At 32.6% G+C, this 19,490-nt stretch overlaps 3 protein-coding genes across 4 annotated transcripts; 1 reads left to right on the top strand and 2 right to left on the bottom strand.

The window, feature by feature from the left end:
* Positions 1-440: 440 nt before the first annotated feature.
* LOC102612505 (uncharacterized) lies at positions 441-4,291 on the bottom strand. 2 transcript variants are annotated; one of them, XR_008051110.1, is made up of 4 exons: positions 3,033-4,291; positions 1,379-1,724; positions 1,008-1,284; positions 743-890 (listed from the first exon to the last, which is right to left on the bottom strand). XR_008051110.1 is itself a non-coding variant. In XM_015532740.3 (3 exons), exons 1-3 carry the CDS (start codon positions 4,088-4,090, stop codon positions 630-632), a joined length of 1,665 nt encoding a protein of 554 aa, XP_015388226.2. In that variant the 5' UTR covers positions 4,091-4,287; the 3' UTR covers positions 441-629. The 2 variants fall into 2 exon arrangements, 1 of the variants encoding a protein (XP_015388226.2); XM_015532740.3 differs by lacking the exon at positions 1,008-1,284 and having other exon boundaries at positions 441-890; positions 3,033-4,287.
* A 678-nt stretch (positions 4,292-4,969) lies between these two features.
* LOC102612809 (protein HIGH ARSENIC CONTENT 1, mitochondrial-like) lies at positions 4,970-6,207 on the top strand. The gene is made up of 5 exons (XM_025102436.2): positions 4,970-5,225; positions 5,312-5,392; positions 5,484-5,769; positions 5,858-5,911; positions 6,016-6,207. Exons 1-5 carry the CDS (start codon positions 5,137-5,139, stop codon positions 6,088-6,090), a joined length of 585 nt encoding a protein of 194 aa, XP_024958204.1. The 5' UTR covers positions 4,970-5,136; the 3' UTR covers positions 6,091-6,207.
* A 2,203-nt stretch (positions 6,208-8,410) lies between these two features.
* On the bottom strand, positions 8,411-11,533 carry LOC102610001 (peptidyl-prolyl cis-trans isomerase CYP21-1). The gene is made up of 7 exons (XM_006486697.3): positions 11,196-11,533; positions 10,460-10,538; positions 10,182-10,229; positions 9,508-9,531; positions 9,213-9,395; positions 8,983-9,058; positions 8,411-8,860 (listed from the first exon to the last, which is right to left on the bottom strand). Exons 1-7 carry the CDS (start codon positions 11,292-11,294, stop codon positions 8,698-8,700), a joined length of 672 nt encoding a protein of 223 aa, XP_006486760.2. The 5' UTR covers positions 11,295-11,533; the 3' UTR covers positions 8,411-8,697.
* Between the last annotated feature and the right edge of the window lie 7,957 nt (positions 11,534-19,490).

Raw genomic sequence — 19,490 nt, forward strand, 5'->3', positions numbered from 1 at the left:
TAAAGGATACTCAAAATTAACATATTTCTGTAGAGAGATTATTTAGATAGCAATCATTCCCATGAATTTGCACCAATAATTTTCGACCAATTTGATTTAAATAGTCATCGTAGTTCAAGTTTTGAAAAAGAGAATTACAATTATTATCTTTATTTAAATTTGTTTTATTATTATACATGTTTTATTCACTTTTTTTTTTTACTTTTCAATTGAATTATTTTCATTTGGTTTCAAAATCATACACTTGAACGTTTTATCCAATTAAATTATAAATCATTTGCAACTTAAACGAATTCAATAATCAATATACACTTCAATCACAAGCGAGGTTGGGTAACCATGCAAACATAAACCTATCTGAACTCTGAAGCAAACAACCAGTGTAAATATGCACGGCATAAACCTGCTTCAAAAACTCTGCATTCTCCGGACACTAGAAGTAGCCTGAAAATTTTAGCTCTTTATTGAAAAAAGCCTGGGAAGAAAAGTTAACAACAGAAGGTATGCACAATTTGCCAACTGCCCCGCGGTTCTAACTTATTGTACACAGAACAACAGATTAATAACAACAAATAGTCAGATTAATAACAACAAATAGTTCCGAGGTCAAGGAAATTCAAGATGGATATTTATACACCGAGAGCTGCGGGAGCATACGTCCGTCTGTGGTTCCTGCTGATAGGTAAGTGAACATAAACCTCGTGCACCTCTGGTTTGTAGACCTCCCCTCTGTCTCTGTCAATGGCATAACAGACATAAACAGTTTCTATTACATTGTCCAACACATGGACAAAGTAACCCAGCACAAAGATCAGCAGCACAAATGCTAGGGCAGCCACCAGGTATGAGTAGATCCCGAGATCTCTCACTCCCTTTAAGATAGCACAGACCTGCTCATGCATATTCAAAGTCAGGATAAAATGGGAAAACAAACACAATGTTTAACGCAAAATGCAGCAAGAACTAGCTTATGGCATTATGGCAAAATGCATCAGGGCAAGAGGTACCTAATCTCAAGAGGCTGATATCAAAGCATGCATAATTCCAATATAACATGCTAGACAGAATTAGCCAGCCTGACAACATTCTCACAAGCTAGACCAAAATCATCAGCAATGCATATAGAGTATGACTAAAAATCACCACCACAAATGAAATCTTGTGAAGTATTGAACCTATACAGATATCTCATGAAATTATGGTGTAACAATTGTCCTAGCTATCCAAAATTAAGATGAGCATTGTCATACAATTGGAAAAGAAGAGCCACATACTTCAGCCCTCCTGCAAGGATTCCTATCACCTAGGGATGAAAATCTATTTTTGACAACAGATTATATAAGAATTGAAATAACAGAGAAATGAATAATCTGCTCACCGCAATTGTGTATACAGCTGAAATGACGAAGATTATTCCAGCTAACAATCTAGTAGAGACAGTCTCCACAAAGACAGCAGAGAGAAGATTACGCTTTAGAAGCTCATATGTCATCCTTGCAGACGAGCAGTACGCTTCACCAGTTATTGCCGCAAAGTTGATAGTGAACTTGTTAAGAAAATCTACAGCTGACAGTAATGCATTAACACAACACCGCAGGATAAGGTTCACAAATCCAGGAACATCTTCTTGTCTTGCACTATCAACAGCAGCACGAACTATACGCACCATACATATAAGTAGTCCAGACAGGCAAATACTGCCAGAGGAGGGACCAAAGGCGTTCCTGCAAGTTTTCACAACAATAAGATGAGAGGGATTCAACATGTATATGTGATAACCATCAAAGTTGCAGCAATTAAGATGCTTCTAAACAAAATGATGACATGGAACAACTGAGGGAGCGGCAAAATCCATAAAAAAAAAATAATAATAATAAGAGAACAAAAAAATAATAAAGAACTACAACTAAATATCATCATTGATTCAAGTAATATTTTGCATGACCAATATAGGAAACCCTTAAATTTACTATTTAACCAAAGAGCTAGCAGGATGTAACCAAGTTCAAATATGTGTAAAAAGTAAAAGAGAGAGGTAATAACAAATCTTACTCTTTGAATGCTACCCCATCCAAATGTATAGCAGCTGAAAATTGAAATCTAAGTCTATTCTTCTATTGCAAATCTAAGTTTATTTACTGGTACAGAATAAGCATAAAGCTGACTCACAATCCCTCTGTACCTAATTTCTTCAATTTAGTTTAGGGTTAGACTATTTTAACTTCAATTCTTTACTTAAAATTTTGACACAAATTTTGAGCCATTGATTTCAAGCAATTCAATGGTAGATATTGAAAATCAAAGTAGAATTTAAAGATTGTTATTCATCCACCATCGGATTGGTTGAGCCCAATGGTTCAAAATTTGTGCCATAAAATTTAAATTAAAATAGCCCGATCCTCAGTTTATTGTTATCCAATGCCACATACTGCCTGTCTCTATGTAGTATTTAAACTTCATTATCTTCAGGCATGCATTTAATTTCTTTATTGTCAAATGTCATAGAACATATAAAATGATACAGGAAATGATTCAAATGTATTTATTATTGCATCCAGAATGCATGTGAAACAAAATTTAAATCTGATTCATGCAACCAAAAAAACGAATTATTATAACATCTATCCAAACATTAAATCTGCAACACCATGCCATAGAGTTAATTGCCTAGATTATTCAATACATCTATTTATTTGATCATTAACTCTAAGAGCAGTTGCTACAAATTTAAGAGAATGACAATAAGCTAGTACAATGAATCAGGAAATTATTCAAATCTATTCATTATTGCATCCAGAATGCATGTGAAAAACAATTTGAATCTTATTCATGCAATCTAAAAATGAATTATTATAACATCTATCCAAACATTAAATCTGCAACACCATGCCATAGAGTTAATTGCCCACATCTATTTATTTGACCATTAACTTTAAGAGCAATTGCTGCAAATTTAAAAGAATGACAATAAGCTACATTTAAACCAGATAAACTCAACCAAGTTGAATAGTGATAAAAAAATCAGGAATTACCTCAAAGAACTTCTTATACTCCGCTTAGGTTTTGTATCCTCCTTCGAAAAATACCACTGTGCAATAGTCCCACTAATAACATAAGCCTTTGCTTCCACCATTGAAGTCAAAGACCACAACATGGTTAGAATTGCCAGTGCAAAGTACGCAGGCACCCAACTATCTTGTTTCCAAACACATTTATACTCTCCATTCGATTCTTTTGGCACAATCTTCCCATTCAATCTTGCAAACACCAAGAACACAACAATCGGCGCATAATAAACCACTAATCCTAGTGTCAACAAGGGAAGTGCAACAAACAAGCCCAAATTTTTTGACAAAGCATCAGAAGCAATCCCAATTATTTGAACAGTCAACTCGATTCGATGCCAATTAGCAACAAATATCCACACAAGAACTCCAATTATCAGGAACACAAACACCAGCACCAAAATTCGATACACTAAAGGTAATGAATCACTACAGGATGAACTAACGGTACATGCAACAAACCAATAAACATTAATAAAAGTTGGCACAATAACAAAGAACGGAAGTGCCACATATACAAGTTGCTTAGTGTAATGTTTGAGCAACAAAAGCAGTAAAAAACAAATGGGCACGCTTAAAATCAAAGTTATTACAAGAACCCAGATCAAATCCTTTAAAAAATTAGATTTTGACGACGAAAAACTAAAACCCACAAACACCCAATAGTCAAAATTGTCAAAAAGTGAGTCTTTAACACAGGAACCTGAAGAGGGATTGTAAATAAAAGAAGAGGCGTTGTTATAGTTCTGATTTTTATTACATATTGAGAATATACCGAGCCCAAAAGTTGAGATAACGAAGAGAATAAAGAGGATGATAAAGGGGATGTCTTTGAAGGGTCTGGGGCCGTAATTGTAGGTGATCTGAAGGAATTGGGTCGGGTCGGGTTCCGGCGGACTGGCGGCGGAGGGGGTGGTGGGTTCGGGGATTGGTGAAGTGGGTTTGATGAGGAGAGGTTGTGATGGAGAAGATGATGACTCGTAGAAACACACGAGCTTGTTGGGGTCTTCTTCGCTGCTGCCCATTTGAGGGAGAAGCTAATAAGCTAGAAGCTGGAAGCTGGAAGCCGAAAGCAGAAGCAGAAGCTAGAAAGTGGAAGTGATTTTCTCTTCGTGGATTTTGATGAGGAGAAGATACGTCTGTGTTCTTCGTCTTGAGTTGGAACCTGGAAGTGGTGAGTGGCAGGTGTCCGTCTAATTTTCGTCCATTTTATTTTTGACAAACATTCTTTTGTCATTTCACACAAGGCCATTGATATTTGGGGTAATTATTTATTAAATTTGAAATCTTTGTAATTAACAAAATTATAATTTAATTGTTTTCTCTTTTCACTTACATTTGTAATTAGAAATTTATAGCAGCTTTAGATATCCTTCTAAATAGCTAGACGAGATTCAACTTCTGCTAAACATATGCGGAAGACACAAATTCGAAAAATGATTTAACATCTAGCTACAAGATGGTTCTCAAATTTAATTGGTTTTAATTTAAGAGATTAATATTAAAAAACCATTAAGTGAAAAGCATTCATAAGATCCGAGTTTAGGTTATATGCTTTTACTTCGGAATGTTTAGAGATAAGGCCAAACCTTAGTGTAAAACAAAAAATTAGAATATGATAATGTGAAAAATGCTAGCTCACCTTATCAAATGCCTCACAGAGTAAGTGTTGTTTTAAAGTAAGAGTGGATGAAGTCAACAAAAGGCTAATGGACAAAGAATAGATGGCCAATTATTCAGATCAATCGCACCATCAATTAGCCATAATAAAGAATAAATATTAAAAACACGAACCATCTTTCAAGTGGGGAGTGGGAAGCATGTAACATTGCAGAAGCTAATGCATAAATAAGTGAGATGCATGTGGTACATCTTTTGTCCATAAAGAATTCCTATGGCCATGTTCACTTGCATAATAAAATGAACAGCTTTTAGCATTCAATCAGTTTACAAATGGGTAAAGGTTAGATGGAAAATATATGGAAAAAAAATGGTAGAAGATTACATGCAATATCACTGATACAGAAGTGTACGAGCCTACGGCATTCAGAAAAACTGAAAGCACTTAAAAATGATGTCTTGTAGGAATATTTTTGCATTAACAAAGCTGAGGAAGAACAGTTTTATTCCCATTAGAACAATCATAGATGTCGGAAAGAGGTGAGATTTTGTTGCGCTTTTGTTGTATGACTCATACACCAGCAGCTTTCTGTATTTTAATTTTAATTCATTTTTCGTGTTTTTAGGCCTGCAGGAGATGTTGCTAGTGTTGGTGTAGATACTGCAAAAGATCTCCTCAGCTCCGGTCACCGCTTTTTAGATGTGAGGTTGGATCCTGGAAATCATTTTCAATTTCATCAGCCTTCTATTGTTTTACAACCTTGTACTTCATGACTGAAGCATTGACTTTGTTTCCAGAACAACTGAGGAGTTCAACGAGAGCCATGTTCACGGTGCCTTGAATGTTCCATACTTATTCATCACACAAGAAGGTGATTTGGAATTCATAATCTTGCCGAACTTTCAAAATCCCGAGGCTACAAATACTGTGCTAGATGCTAGCTACATTGTTTCTCCAGGCAATGTTTCCAGGAAACAATTTGTGTTTTCTGATTTTCTGGCAATATTTCCAGGAAGAGTGAAAAATCCTGAGTTTCTCACCCAGGTGGCATCAGTTTGCTCTAAGGAGGATCATATAATTGTGGTACGATTGTACTTTTGTTTATTGATAAAATACATCTAGACTCTGTGTCTAATCTTCAAATGTTTATGTTTGATTTTAATGCTGCAAGGGTTGCAAAAGCGGAATCAGATCGCTTTGTGCTTGTGTTGATCTTCTAAATGCAGTAAGATTATTCTCAATATTTGTTGATGCAAAGTTCTATTCAAATCTTTCCGATTCTGTGGATGACAAAAACTGAAATGGAAAGATTTCATGTCATGGAAGCAGGGCTATGAGCATGTGACTAGCATGGAAGGCGGCTACTCTGCGTGGCTTGACAAAGAACTTGCCGAAGATAAATAAACCAGCTGCAGAGCTCAAAACTTGTTGAAAATTCTGCCCTTGAGATGAGCATTTTTACTATTGTATACCCTAAGCCAAGGTTGTAATAAAGTGAGCTTGTCACCTCTTCTGATGCAATATTAGGTAGCTGGCTTATTATCAAATGCTCTTTTTTTTTTTTTTTTTGGGGGGGGGGGGGGGCTGTTGGAAGATATAAGGAAGATAAATCATTTGATTATTCAAGAGTCAGAGCAGTTAAAGTCAACTTATGGCTAAGGTACAGAGAATTGACGGCCAATTATAAGCATCAATCACATTTTGTTGGACACAAGCAATCCTCAAAGACCATGTTCATTTGTGTAAAATAATAATTTTGGGTCTTAACAGAAATTTCCAAATAAGGAGATTTCTCTGGGTAGGTTAAAGTTTCAAATAACCATGGAATGTTATCACGAGCTAACTAAATAAGGGCCCTCTACCGATTTTAGCTTTTAGCGAAGTAAAATTCAAGATAATTTCTAAAAATTATTGGCACCTAAAAGTCAACACTCAGAAGTTTACAATTTGAGAGTTGAATAAGTTTTTTTACATCAAGAGTTACTGTCAACATTGTCTATATAAACAAAACCTGCGCTTGAAAATGATGTTTGTAGGAATATTTGCGTCGACAAAGCTGAGGAAGAATAGTTTGCGTCCTATTCTGTCAATCATGGATGCCATAAAGAAGTTAGATTTCCATCCCTTTATATCAAAACAGAAATTAGCTATCATTGTGTTGCCTTTCTTATATGATTCAACATAGCAGCCTTTGTGTCATTACTTCATTTCTTTGTCATGTTTGTAGGCCTGAAGATGTTGCTAGTGTTGATGTTCATGCTGCAAAAGATCTTCTCGGCTCCGGTCACCGCTATCTAGATGTGAGGTGGGATACTGGAAAATAATTTCATCCACTTTTACAGTCGCAATCATGATTTTGACGATTAAGGCATTAAGAGTAAATGATTTCTTTGCAGAACAACTGCGGAGTTCAAGAAGGGCCATGTTGACAAAGCCTTGAATGCTCCATACATGTCCATCATGCAAGGCGGTAATATTGATTTCTGAATTAAAAAACCCCGAGGCTGCAAAAGCTGCTATCATCTGACTGATGCCCGTAACACATTATTTTGTGCACGATTGTTTTGCCTGACAATGTTTCCTGGAAACAATTTGTTTTTCCCCTGTAAAAAGTAACTCCTTAACCCCTGTAAAAACACAATTTGTTTTGCCCTTTAAGTCCAGAAAGAGTGAAAAAAACCCTGAGTTTCTAACCCAGGTGGCCTCACTTTGCAAGAAAGAGGATCCTTCAATTGTGGTAAAATCTATTCGTCTGTTTATATATCAAGATGAAATCTAGTCTATCTTAAAATGTTTATGAAATCTAGTCTATCTTAAAATATATATGCCTGTTTTCAATGTTGCAAAGGTTTGCAACAGTGGAGGCAGAGCGCTCCGTGCTTGTGTTGATCTTCGAAATGCCGTAAGATTATTCTCAATCTTGGTAAGTTCAATTCAGTTCCTTGCAATATTGTGAACGACAAAAACTGAGTTATAACGACTTCATGGTAACAGGCTTTATGAGCATGTGACTAAGTTGGAAGGAGGCTATTCTGCCTGGGTTGACGAAGGAGTTCCTGGAGATAAACCCTTAGAAGAGCTCAAAATTTCCTGCAAATTCCGTTGAATATTTGTTTACTTTTTCCTTATGCAAATGCCGCTGAAGTGGGTATATACGTTCTTTGGGTTTCTATAAAGCTTTATTATATGCTTGTGCAATGTTTTTTTTTTTTTCTTTTGGGTTGTTTTGCTAACTTGGTTTGGATTGTTTTGCTGGACTTTCATGGATTCAGGCCAAGTTGTAATATGAACAAAGTGAGTTTGTGAAAGAAAAAATCTCAAATTCTTTCTTTTCCGCCATCATCTCACCCCGAACGTATGAACAGAAGCATAACAAAACTTTGGATAATTGGACTTAAAACCTCCCTTCCTTTGATGTAACGGAAGAAAGGTCCCAAAACAAAGATATCAAATAAAAAAGAGATCCGAGTCAATAAATAAATAAATAAATAAGAGATAATTTCCTTTTCATTACATAATGATGAACATGTAATTTGTTTTTATTGGATGGTCTTATTAAAATCATCCCATTTAAAAATCTCTCTCCATGTAAATATTATGCCACTTCATGCAACTTTTTTTAACTTTTTCATCAATGCACCGGAAAGCAAGATAATGACTATAATACAGCATCGCTGTCGCATTCTCTGTTAAAAATCTCTCATGCAACTTCACACATCCCAAATTTTGTAACAGAGAATAATACAGTGGTTGTACTGTATGATGTGATTGAGATTTGTGATTTTCAGCTACAATTGATAAGTGTATTTGATGGTCAGATACAATATAATCATGGTTACAACAATATTTCCAGGAAAAGCCTATAACTATTGGATCTATATCAAGACTAAAGAAATTTCATGAACTGATGAACATGATACAAAGGGCACCAAAAGTGAATCAATTATCTGAAAGCAATTAGCAAACTCGAAACGAAAAAACTTCTTCTCGTTGTAAATACATCGAGGATCCTCACCTTTCCTCATCCCACTTGTTCTTGGGTATCTCTCCTGAGTCAGCAATAGTGACTTTCTTTCTTGGTTTTCCACTGTAAGTTCCAGCTCCACCTTCAATAGCATACACAGTGTCCATGCCTTGAATAACCTTCCCGAAGACGACATGCTCCCCATCCAACCTGGAAAGCGATTCAATGAAAACATACATCAATTCCAACACTCATTAAAAGGAAAATCTGCCCAGCACTCCAATTAAAGTAAGGTAAACTAATCCAACATACGCCCTTACAAAATAACTTACCAACTGGCCTTGACAGTGGTGATGAAGAATTGAGAGCCATTGGAATCAGGTCCTGAATTCACCATGGAAACAACACCTAGAAAGGAAAATCGGGATTTATTCCAGATAAAGCAAGCTTGAAGCAGAAAGTGTGATATCTAAAATTAAAATGATTCTAGAGATTCCAACAAGAAAAAAGTGCCCATGGTTCACAAACAATGCAAATCACACAATTAGACACATTAGATCACCTGCATGTGAGTGTTTAATCTTAAAGTTCTCATCAGGAAAAGTGCCACCATATATAGAGTCACTTCCCTTGCCATCACCACGGACTATATCTCCACCTTGAATCACAAACCCAGATACAATACGATGGAATGGTTTTCCCTTATAGTGCAGAGGTTTCCCACTTGCCCCAGTGCCTTTTTCTCCTATAATCGGAAAGTAACAAATATACTAAACACATTGACCATAAGAGTAGCCGATATTTGAATTATCTGGAACTTAAATGTTGAAAACATGAAATTTAAGAACCCAAAGTACCTGTGCATAAAGCCCTGAAATTTTCTGCAAAAAATTAAAAGGTCAACCTTAGGAATTGACAGAGCATGCACATAAGCAAAGAGACTTTATACCCTTGTCAGTAAATAAACATCAAATATACATGTAACTTAAATATTCAATTTTTGCATATTCATGATTCCAACATGAATCATACACAGAGCAGTCATATAGAGCACCACAATAATGGGATGCGATGATTTTGCATGGTAGTACATATCTACTTGGTAAAAGGCCAAATAGCCAACACATATCCTTACAGCATGAATCATACACAGTAGCAGGGATTTCTAAATAAGGCCTCGACCTTCAGTGGTTTTGAATGAACAGGCTTTCTCAAGACTCACACACTGCACTTGACAATTAAATACTTTTACTGCACACTGCACTGAACTATCAGATACATTTTAGAAAGCAAGTACATCATGTCAGTTTGCAAGCTTATATATTTGAAAGCTTCAATTTCATCAAAATATGAGCTAAAATATTAAGATAATTAACTTGAGAATCTGAAAAACAACCAAATTCTTTGAATTTCAAATAGAGGGTGGCTTTCTCTTAACCAAGAGCAAATTGCACACAAGGCAATTATTTAGTAAATTTAAGCTTCCAACATCATGATATCTAAGTATTCAAACAGAAGATTGACTACATACCAACAGTTTTTGGTACAACTTGGCCATACAATCCAATAACAATTCTACCTGCAAAAATTCAGGCACAAAACTGGAAATTAGTAACGAAGGAGGACAACAGGGACACATTTGAATAATAAAAAACAGTCATATAACAGAGTCTGTGTAAAACCTGAACTAACATCGTAGTGACAAAAAATCAACATGCCATACTTTGCTAATTGCTGTTTTTTTTAATAAGATAAAATAACTTGGCAACCTAACCACAGTCATTCAAAAGTGAAGATGTTAAACCGTACCTAAACGTTGCTCTTCTATATCAACATCCAAGTATACTCTATGTGTAATTTCAAACACATCTTCCTCCTTCTCTTCTTCCTAGAGCATCATCGTAGAGCAACAGATCAGTGCTTGATAGATATAACAAAAAGAATAAATAGTTGAGAATGACAATATTAATACCAAAAAAAAAAAAACAAAAACTCAACCAATATGCAGTATATTAAATAATCATCCATCTTCTAGAATGATTATGATTGTATTTCCAGATCAACCTCATTCTCTGGAGCATCAACACCAGTCAAAGCACTTTGCAAGATAAAAAGATCGCAAGAACTTAAAAGCTCTTTCCAACTGAAACAAGCAAACAATGTGAGAAAACCCCTGATCTCACACGTAGCTAATATTAATCCCAAATAACTAGCAAACGGATGAAATTTCATCAAGTAATAGGCAGTGCAGAGTTGTTTGCCAATAAGCAATTATAATTAGAAGATCAAGCAATAGGCTTAATTGCCCAAAGCAAGGAAAAAAGTACACTTTCTAACATGATCCCTAAGCTCAAACACTAATTTGACTCAAAAGAAACCCCGCATTGACATTTCCAATACAAGAGCCAAAATTTCCTAGAAACCCAGCAACCCCATTTCCTAAATTCAAAACCCCATATCAAATTTCACATCAAAAATACAAAACTTAGATCCGCACACTAACTCATTCACGCATTTCATCAAATGGGTGAAAGAAAAATCAAACCTTTCTGCGACTACTGAAAGCGGCAATGAGAAAGACAAAGATGAGAACAAAAAGTAGAAGATATCGCGTCCGAACGAAGCCCGAGATCTCTCTACGCATCGTTTCGAGGCGTCTCTTTTGCTTTCTCTCAATAAAATCAGCAAAAATCTAAGTTCTCTTGATCCTCCATAGTATCGATTTGCACAAAAAACACAGACAGCACAGAGAGTGTCAGTGGGGTTCTTTAATGGTTGTTGCAGAGTATTATTGTGCCTCCTGCAGGGACGTGAATACTGGAGAGTTTGTGAGGTGAATTATGTAATAAAAATTATTGATTAATCAAAGCAATTTTTAGAGGCTTAAAAATGCTATGATTTTGCCTGAAATTATTGATTATGTCATTAGAGACAGATTTAAGGGTAATTATCATAGCTATCCATATTGTTTGCAAAAATAACAAACAGATTCATAGGTTTGCAACCTTCTCAAATTCATCCCTACAGGCGGCGCGCCATGTCATGCCATTCATGTTTATAACTACAAGAAATGAATAATTACATTAAATAAAGGGAAATTTACAACCATTTACCTGTTTGTTTTATTTTTTAAAAAAATATACAAATGCTTTTTTTTTTCAGCGCGCCACCTGAAGTTTATTTTTTGTTGCATTCGTCTACTTCCGTCTAATTTCCGTTAGCAAATTTAACAGAATGACCTTTTTATCCTTCAAAATTATAATTTAACCCAAAATAAATAGAAATTAGAGATAAATTGGATGGATTTAATTTTTTTCAAAGGTGGATGCTAGAAATTGGAGGAAAATAATGTTTGTTGCTTGCTAAATTTAGAAAATTTGTATTTATTTTTTCTCTTTTCTAGCATCCACCTTTGAAAAAAATTAAATCCATCCAATTTATCTCCAATTTCTATTTATTTTGGGTTAAATTATAATTTTGAGGGATAAAAATATCATTTCGTTAACATTCCGTTAAATCCACTAACGGAAATTAGACGGAAGTGGACGAATGTAACAAAAAGCAAACTTCAAGTAGCGCGCTGAAAAAAAAAATATTTATATATTTTTTTAAAAGCCAAAACAAACAGGTGGACCATTGTAAATTTTCCTTAAATAAATAAAGAAACAATGTGAGCGTAATATTGCCATTAACACATGACATTGGACATCCCTGTTTGAGAGCAATTTGAGAATCTGTGAGAATTAAAGACAATTCCTTTAATACCTGCAAATTTTACATCGTTTTTACTTCTTCTTTTATGAACTGGTAATGAGCCCCCAGATTCTATTCATAAGAGTTTGCTAGAAGATCATGGAGTCTCTCTAAATACTAATTCTCATGACTCTTATATTCTTTTATGTAGCTTCTCTTTTTTCCCTTAAATAAAATTTCGTATACTGCTTTTCCTTAAACATTATACTATGATCTTCTAATGCTATAATTAAAAATCTATTTAGGACTTGGGCCTTCTAACTCTATTTATGACGGGCATTCAAATCGGTTTGACTCGGATTAAATAGAATTCGACATTAACTTCAGTTTCGATTCAGTTTGGGTTGAAGTTTTAAATCCAAACACGGATTGGGTTAACTGAAAAATTAAAACACATATCCATATAATCTAATACATAAAGCCCCAACTCCCAAACACACATTTCTCAGCTGCCTCCTCGCCACTTTTCTTCCGTCACTGCCAAATATCTTCTTCTTTTCTTCTTCTTTTTTTTTTTTCCCTACTGCTGCTAAACTTGTTTTTCTTCTTCTTTTATTCTACCACAACCAGATATTTCTTCTTCTTCCTCTTATTCTTTTCTGATCTCCCATTAATTAATTGTGAGTAATTTCTTTTTTAATTGTTATTTCATTGTTTAATTTTTTTGTTAATTGTTAATTTTTTTTGTTAGTTGTTAAACATAAAATTGTATATGTTAATTATTTTGTTTTTGAATGAGATTATGAGAATTGAACGGAAATAAAATTAGGACTTCTAATCTAAATTGAGCCCAAATTTATTACCCAAACCGAATTAAATTCAATTTAGTTCAGGTTTATAGTTCAAATCTAATTGTGTTTAATTCTCGAAACCGAAACTTGAACAACCTGAATCAAAATCCAATTTACCCGCGTCTAACTCTATTAACATACGACTCAATGTAGTTTGATAAGTATCAGGGCCTTACTAAGTTACATTATATGTTACTTGCGTTAATTCAAAATCAAATTTTTTATATAATTGAGTTGTTGTCTGTCAAAAGACTAATGCTCATGGGAAGCTACTTTTGGGTCAACTAGAAGTTACATTAAGTGCCAAATTTCAGCATAAATTGTATTCACTGAGGCTAGATCTTACATTTTAATAAGTATTGCATATTAATGTTAAAAAGTAATGATACAATTATATATATATATCTGATATAACATCAAAAGGGAAGGCAAAAACCCAGTCAATCTCGAGTATGGCAATGGTCGGTTCCGTCCGCAGCATGTATTTTGAACACTTTACACTCGAGCCAATCTTTTTTATTTGGAATTTAAAAAAATATAGATTTTATGTTTTATAAATTTATATATGTATATTTCTAATTTATTTTATGATTTTATGATTTTTGAATTACTAAAATTGGGCTCCTAAAAATGAACTTTAAATATTTATAATTTCAAATATATATAATAGGTGGACCAAATAAATATAATTATTTAATATTTTTCATAAAGTCTGGATTCCTAGTTGAACCTCAAGCTTATCAAGTGAAGCCTGGGTTTGGTCTGGTCTCATTCTCGATCATCACCCAGGTCCGGGCTAATAGATATTTTTGACATCACTAAATCACATGAGTTCTTGAATGAAGATATTATTTGACTCACATGATTTATTTTTATTTAATTTTTTATTCAACCAATCATATAATGTGACATCAATTTGTACAAGAATTTTTAAATGTTATATTACTTTAATACTAAATAGAAATATAGTATTCTATGATAGAAATAGGATATAGTCATTCTTGACTTGAAAATACTTTAGTAGAAAAGAATATTCATCTTAATATTTTCTTATAAATAAAGGTGACTTATTTAACATTTTAAATTCTTTGTATCCATTAACTACGGCGTATAATAATACAACTACGGAAATATGTTAATTTTGATTAGGGCAGTCCTTTTGTTCTTTGCCATTTTTTCAACATAAGCTTTGTTGTTTGTTGTGTTTGCTACTGCTATCTCTAGAGCAATTCTTGCCAGAGTTTCCAGGTCTGATATTGATGGAATTCGGGGATTGCGATCCAGAGCTGAGACACAGTCTATATAATTTTGGATTTGTCTGCGAACACAATCAACTAATTTTGATGCTGATGATTTCAGAATTGTGACATTTGTTGAGGAAAGGTAATGAAGAATTAAGAAGAAAGAAATGGCTCCCGCTAGTTGCTTCATGACAGCATTACTGAAGGAATCCATTGCTAGTAATTAAAAGTTAGCGTTTTTCTTTCTGTGAAGTTTATACGATTGGATGATCATTACGAGGATGATTTACAGCTAATGTTTTGCTATTTTTGGGTGTCTTGAAAGATGAAAAGGGAATCCAATGTCATCCAATATCATGACTCCGTACGATTTACAACTAGGTCATTAACACTTCATAAACGTATCATTGAATTTAAACTTCAATTTATAAGTTCTTAAGAGAAAAAAAATCCACAAGAAGATTTTTTTTAATGAGATTTTATTTTTTATTTAAAAAGTTACGTCAGCATTGAAGGTTTCAAAAAACTCTTCAAATAAAATGATATTTCTCCCTTTTTCAATATTAAAGAGTAAACACTTCCTCTTCAATTATTGTTATATTATTTTTGTATATCATCGTTATGAAAAACAGAGAAGTGCTATTATTATTATTTTTGTAGAAAAAGTTTTGATTAAAATAATATAAGTTTGTTTTTATATGAAGAGAGTTATTTTTCTATTTGCCAATTGCTATATAGGTAAGCAAATAAGCATTAACAGTCAAATTAAAAGAGTTTTGTTAATGATATTCTAATATTTTTCAACACTCACTTTTTAGTTAAAATAATTATCAAATTATTGTGTCAAAAGAAATTATAAATTATAACTTATTATTTTAAAGGTGAGGCTATTTGAACCTGCCAAATTATTTTCTGGACCCGCTTTTACATTAATTTTTATATTACTAAATTATCCATAAGGTAATTACAATTAAAGACAAACTAATGTTTATAAATAAAATTTTTTACTCTTTAAACCCAGTTAATCTGTATTCATTACATGTAAAATCTTTTTTTGCCACCCATTAACATCAATCATAACTTTTACACTACGTTACTCTTGTAAAATTATCAATCAAATGTCATGTTACGCAATTTTTGTTTTAGCAAATTCAGAAAATGAAAACTTGTTCTTATTTTTTTGAAAGCAATTATGGAGTCAGAGCACAGATTTGAATTTAAAAAATCGAAGAGTATCAACAATCACATATGAACACAAATTCATAATCTTTCAATAAACAGGTAATTATAATGTATTTTGATTTAATTCCACTCTTGTCTGTCAACCAAAATACCCAAGCAATGAAGCACTTTAAAGTTTGTATTTTTTTTAAATACTGATTACACATTAGATTATTGTATTACATAGTAATTTACAACTGCTATAACAGTAGATCATTATATTAATATTTACAATCAGATATATAATTAGAACTTACATTATTACATTAAATTTTATGAAGTACATATCTAGATAAATAACACTCACAAATGAGAAATGTCTCTACTCCACTCACATTTCGCAATGGAGAAATACTTGCAAATAACTCCACACAATCATGCATAATACTTAATTGAGGGAGTTTGATGACTCGAAACTCTACCCTCACAATCATACTTAACTGTGAGAGTAGAGATTCACCGCTAAGCCAAAGACCCATTGATACTTTGAAGTCTGCATTGAGTAACATAAATTTTTTTTTTTTCATGTTACAATAGACATAATTTTATATTGATCTTAAACCATCCAGTTATAGCATAATTAAAAAAAAAAATCTTATTCCCTTAACATGGAACTATGATCTCCTAGGGTAATAGACAAAAGATAAGGCAAAGAAATGATAGTAAGATGAAAACAGTTGGTGGGTGCAGATAATAATTTAACCAAAAAAAGTGATAAATAAAATGAGAGGATATGTAACAATTGGACATTGGAGGTTATTTTTGGGTTTATGGAGGGTTTGGAGAGTAAAATTAAAAATTCAGTGCCTTTAATTTCAATAATGTATAAATTAAGAAAATGGGTCTTACGATAAAAACTGCCTGTTCAAATAGTATGGCCTTCATTTTGATTCACTAATTTCAAAAATTACAAATGTATCTCTTTTGTAACAATAGTCAAAACTTAAACTAGTTTATCTCTACTTCATTTTTTTCCTTAAATCAACTCTTATCTTTTTCTTAGTCTTAACTATAACATTTATCAATTTTTACCTATTATTATCATTTAGAGAATTAGAGTTAGTGGTTTTGAGATTTGACTAAAAAAAGTCTAATAAATTCAAAGTGGCACATAAACCTTTAATGTTTATTTTTACATTATGGGTATTGATGATTTAATATTGTTTAGATAAAATAGGGTTGGATTTATTAATTTTTGAACAATTTCATTTGTTAAATACAATATTTACTTAATGTATCATGACAAATTTTGATATGAGAAGAGATAGAGGGAGACATAATAAGGTCAAATAAATAATTAATTAAATTATATTTCCACAATAAAATTTCAATTAAAAAAAAGTGCATTGAGGAATTTAGTAGGTTCAAATAGCATCACCAGTTTAATTAATCAAGTTGAAAATAGTTGATAACCCCATAAATGTAGCTTCAAGTAACAATATGGTAAAAAGTAATTTTCAACGAGTCAGATTTCTTGTCCCATCTTTGATTAAAAAGAAAAAAATTAAAATTGAGATAGTCGGTATTAGGTAAAGATGAATTTGATACAAGCAATTAAATTTGTGGATTTTAAAATTATTTTTTTTGAAATGGAAGGGCTTATTTGATATTTTCCCAAGGATTATTATTAGAGGTGTAAAAAATACCCGCCCAATCCGTACCCAAACCGAACTTGGGCGATGTGAGCTAGAGATGAAGTTGGGCCAGTCATGAACATCAATTGATAAACCTGAGACCTCGCCCGGAACTCAAATTTTATTGAAAAATATTATAAAATATGTATTATTTTAAATAATTATATTCATTTGACCTATCTATTACACATATAAAGTTTTAAACATTTAAAAATTATAATTTTGTGTCCAATTTCACTGAAAAAATTAAAAAATTACAAAAAAATTAAAAATATATACATATACAATATTAAAAAAATATAAAATCCAGGTACAAAAACTCAACCCATATTTCTAAAAAATACATCCAAGCAGGGTCCGGGTATTGCCATACCCAGATCAAACCCGAGTTTTGCCAACCTAATTATTATCAACCCACAAAATATTAGAGTACAATAAGGCCTACGGAGAATCATATCGTTCCCAATTGTCGAATCGTATAAGTAAAGACTTGAATATGATCCTATTTGGAATTAAGGTGCTGTAACTTTTAAACTATAGCTGCTGTGAAAAAAAACTGTAACTATGAAAAAAAAATTAATAATATATAGTAAATATAAATTTTAAATAATAATTTTGACATAATTATTAAAAATATAATAGATTTTTTATTATACAAGTGAAAAATACTATCAACATAGTTTTCAATATATAACAATTAGTATTTACCAAATATTTTAGTGTTGTAACTTTTAAACTATAATTACCCAATATCAATCCCAAACACACTCTACATCTGTAATTGGAATAAGTTACAACCCTCTCATTGCTTCCTTGTTGGTGTTTTGAACAATAACCTGAGGTGCCTTTTAACTTCACTCCAATGAATAAGGCAATGTCGAAATTGGGCCTTAGTTTTGTCTTGGCCTACTAAATTGTACATTCTTGATTCTTGAATGTGGAATCATTTGGGGCTGGACACAAGGACGACGTGTCACTCACAATTGAAATAAAATTGGCAATATGCAGTATCGTTGGGTTGACTACTTTTTAATTTTTTAAATATTTCATTGCAAATCTATTAGTTTTCTTTTTTTTTAATACCAAATATCTACTAGTACCCCTCTTAGATAAACTATATTACCAAGATCTTCAAAATTAATTCTGTTATAGTTAATTCAAGGCTTTAGAATAAATCCTATCTACCTTTAAATATTTAAAAATAATATATAAAAATTGAATTGAAGACTGGCAAAATCTTTTTTTAGATTTAGTAAAAAATGATAAGGCCTAAAATATGGCAATCGGCTAGGGCCTCAAATTCATTAGAACAGCCCAAAAAATAAAGTCTTCTCATCATTTTTGACATTGAAAGTTGAATTACAAAATAAAAATAGTAAAAAAGGAACCCTTTTCAATATCTCAATTTAGTCAAAATTTGGCAGTTACCTCAAGAGTCAAGTTGAATGTGATCAAAATGTTGGATCTTAATGAGTTTCTATTGTTTTTTCACTACTTTTTGAGGTCTAAGTTATAGATTTTTTTTTTTTTTGGAGGGGGATAAATTGGTCAGTAAGGACCAATTGGTCAGTAAGAACCCAATTTTACTACCATTAGAAATGGATTTGAATTTGATACAAGTGCACAACACTATGATAAAGGTTAGTTATAGAAACGAAAGTATTTCAGGCTTCTTTGAGGAATTCAAGTGTTTGACGCATTTCCAAAAGTGTTTGATGAAACACTTGTGAGACAAAACTTAAGCAAAAGCAGAGCCACTCAGCAATCAGCATTGTAGATCAAGCAAGAAGATGCTGACACATTGCTGATGATTGAAGGATTTTAAGCGATAAGAACAAATGAGTCACCAAGTGAGAGAACGAACAAGAAATGTCCTTTCAAGGACCTGTGGTCCTAAGATGAATTTTAGATTTTTTTTTTTTTTTTTTTTTAATTTGTTACCATCTGGAAATATATCGCGATCCGGGTTCCGCCGAGAATCTAAATGCATATATTTATAGCGCAACTCAAAGGTATATAGGATATAGCTCGAAAATCTACACCTAGTAAAAGAGACATATTTACTCACTAGAAATTATCCAATCAAGAATTTTACATTTTATTAAAGTTCGAAAAAATTATTATCTTATAATCTTGAACCATATGAGTTCTCATATACTCATATTAATATTTATGAAGATATATCGGGAAATTTACACCA

The sequence above is a fragment of the Citrus sinensis genome, chromosome 8 (assembly GCF_022201045.2).
Source record: "Citrus sinensis cultivar Valencia sweet orange chromosome 8, DVS_A1.0, whole genome shotgun sequence".
NCBI lineage: Eukaryota > Viridiplantae > Streptophyta > Magnoliopsida > Sapindales > Rutaceae > Citrus > Citrus sinensis.

Excerpts from the sequence above, each read along its gene's own strand:
- LOC102612809 (XM_025102436.2), top strand. The coding sequence starts at position 5,137 with ATGATGTCTTGTAGGAATATTTTTGCATTAACAAAGCTGAGGAAGAAC. Across the intron at positions 5,770-5,857 it reads AGGAGGATCATATAATTGTG|GGTTGCAAAAGCGGAATCAG; the intron begins GTACGATTGTAC and ends TAATGCTGCAAG. Across the intron at positions 5,912-6,015 it reads GTGTTGATCTTCTAAATGCA|GGCTATGAGCATGTGACTAG; the intron begins GTAAGATTATTC and ends TCATGGAAGCAG.
- LOC102612505 (XM_015532740.3), bottom strand. The coding sequence starts at position 4,090 with ATGGGCAGCAGCGAAGAAGACCCCAACAAGCTCGTGTGTTTCTACGAG. Across the intron at positions 1,725-3,032 it reads AGTATAAGAAGTTCTTTGAG|GAACGCCTTTGGTCCCTCCT; the intron begins GTAATTCCTGAT and ends GAAAACTTGCAG. Across the intron at positions 891-1,378 it reads CAGCTGTATACACAATTGCG|GTCTGTGCTATCTTAAAGGG; the intron begins GTGAGCAGATTA and ends ATGCATGAGCAG.
- LOC102610001 (XM_006486697.3), bottom strand. The coding sequence starts at position 11,294 with ATGCGTAGAGAGATCTCGGGCTTCGTTCGGACGCGATATCTTCTACTT. Across the intron at positions 10,230-10,459 it reads TATAGAAGAGCAACGTTTAG|GTAGAATTGTTATTGGATTG; the intron begins GTACGGTTTAAC and ends GAATTTTTGCAG. Across the intron at positions 9,396-9,507 it reads TTTCAGGGCTTTATGCACAG|GAGAAAAAGGCACTGGGGCA; the intron begins GTACTTTGGGTT and ends TTCCGATTATAG.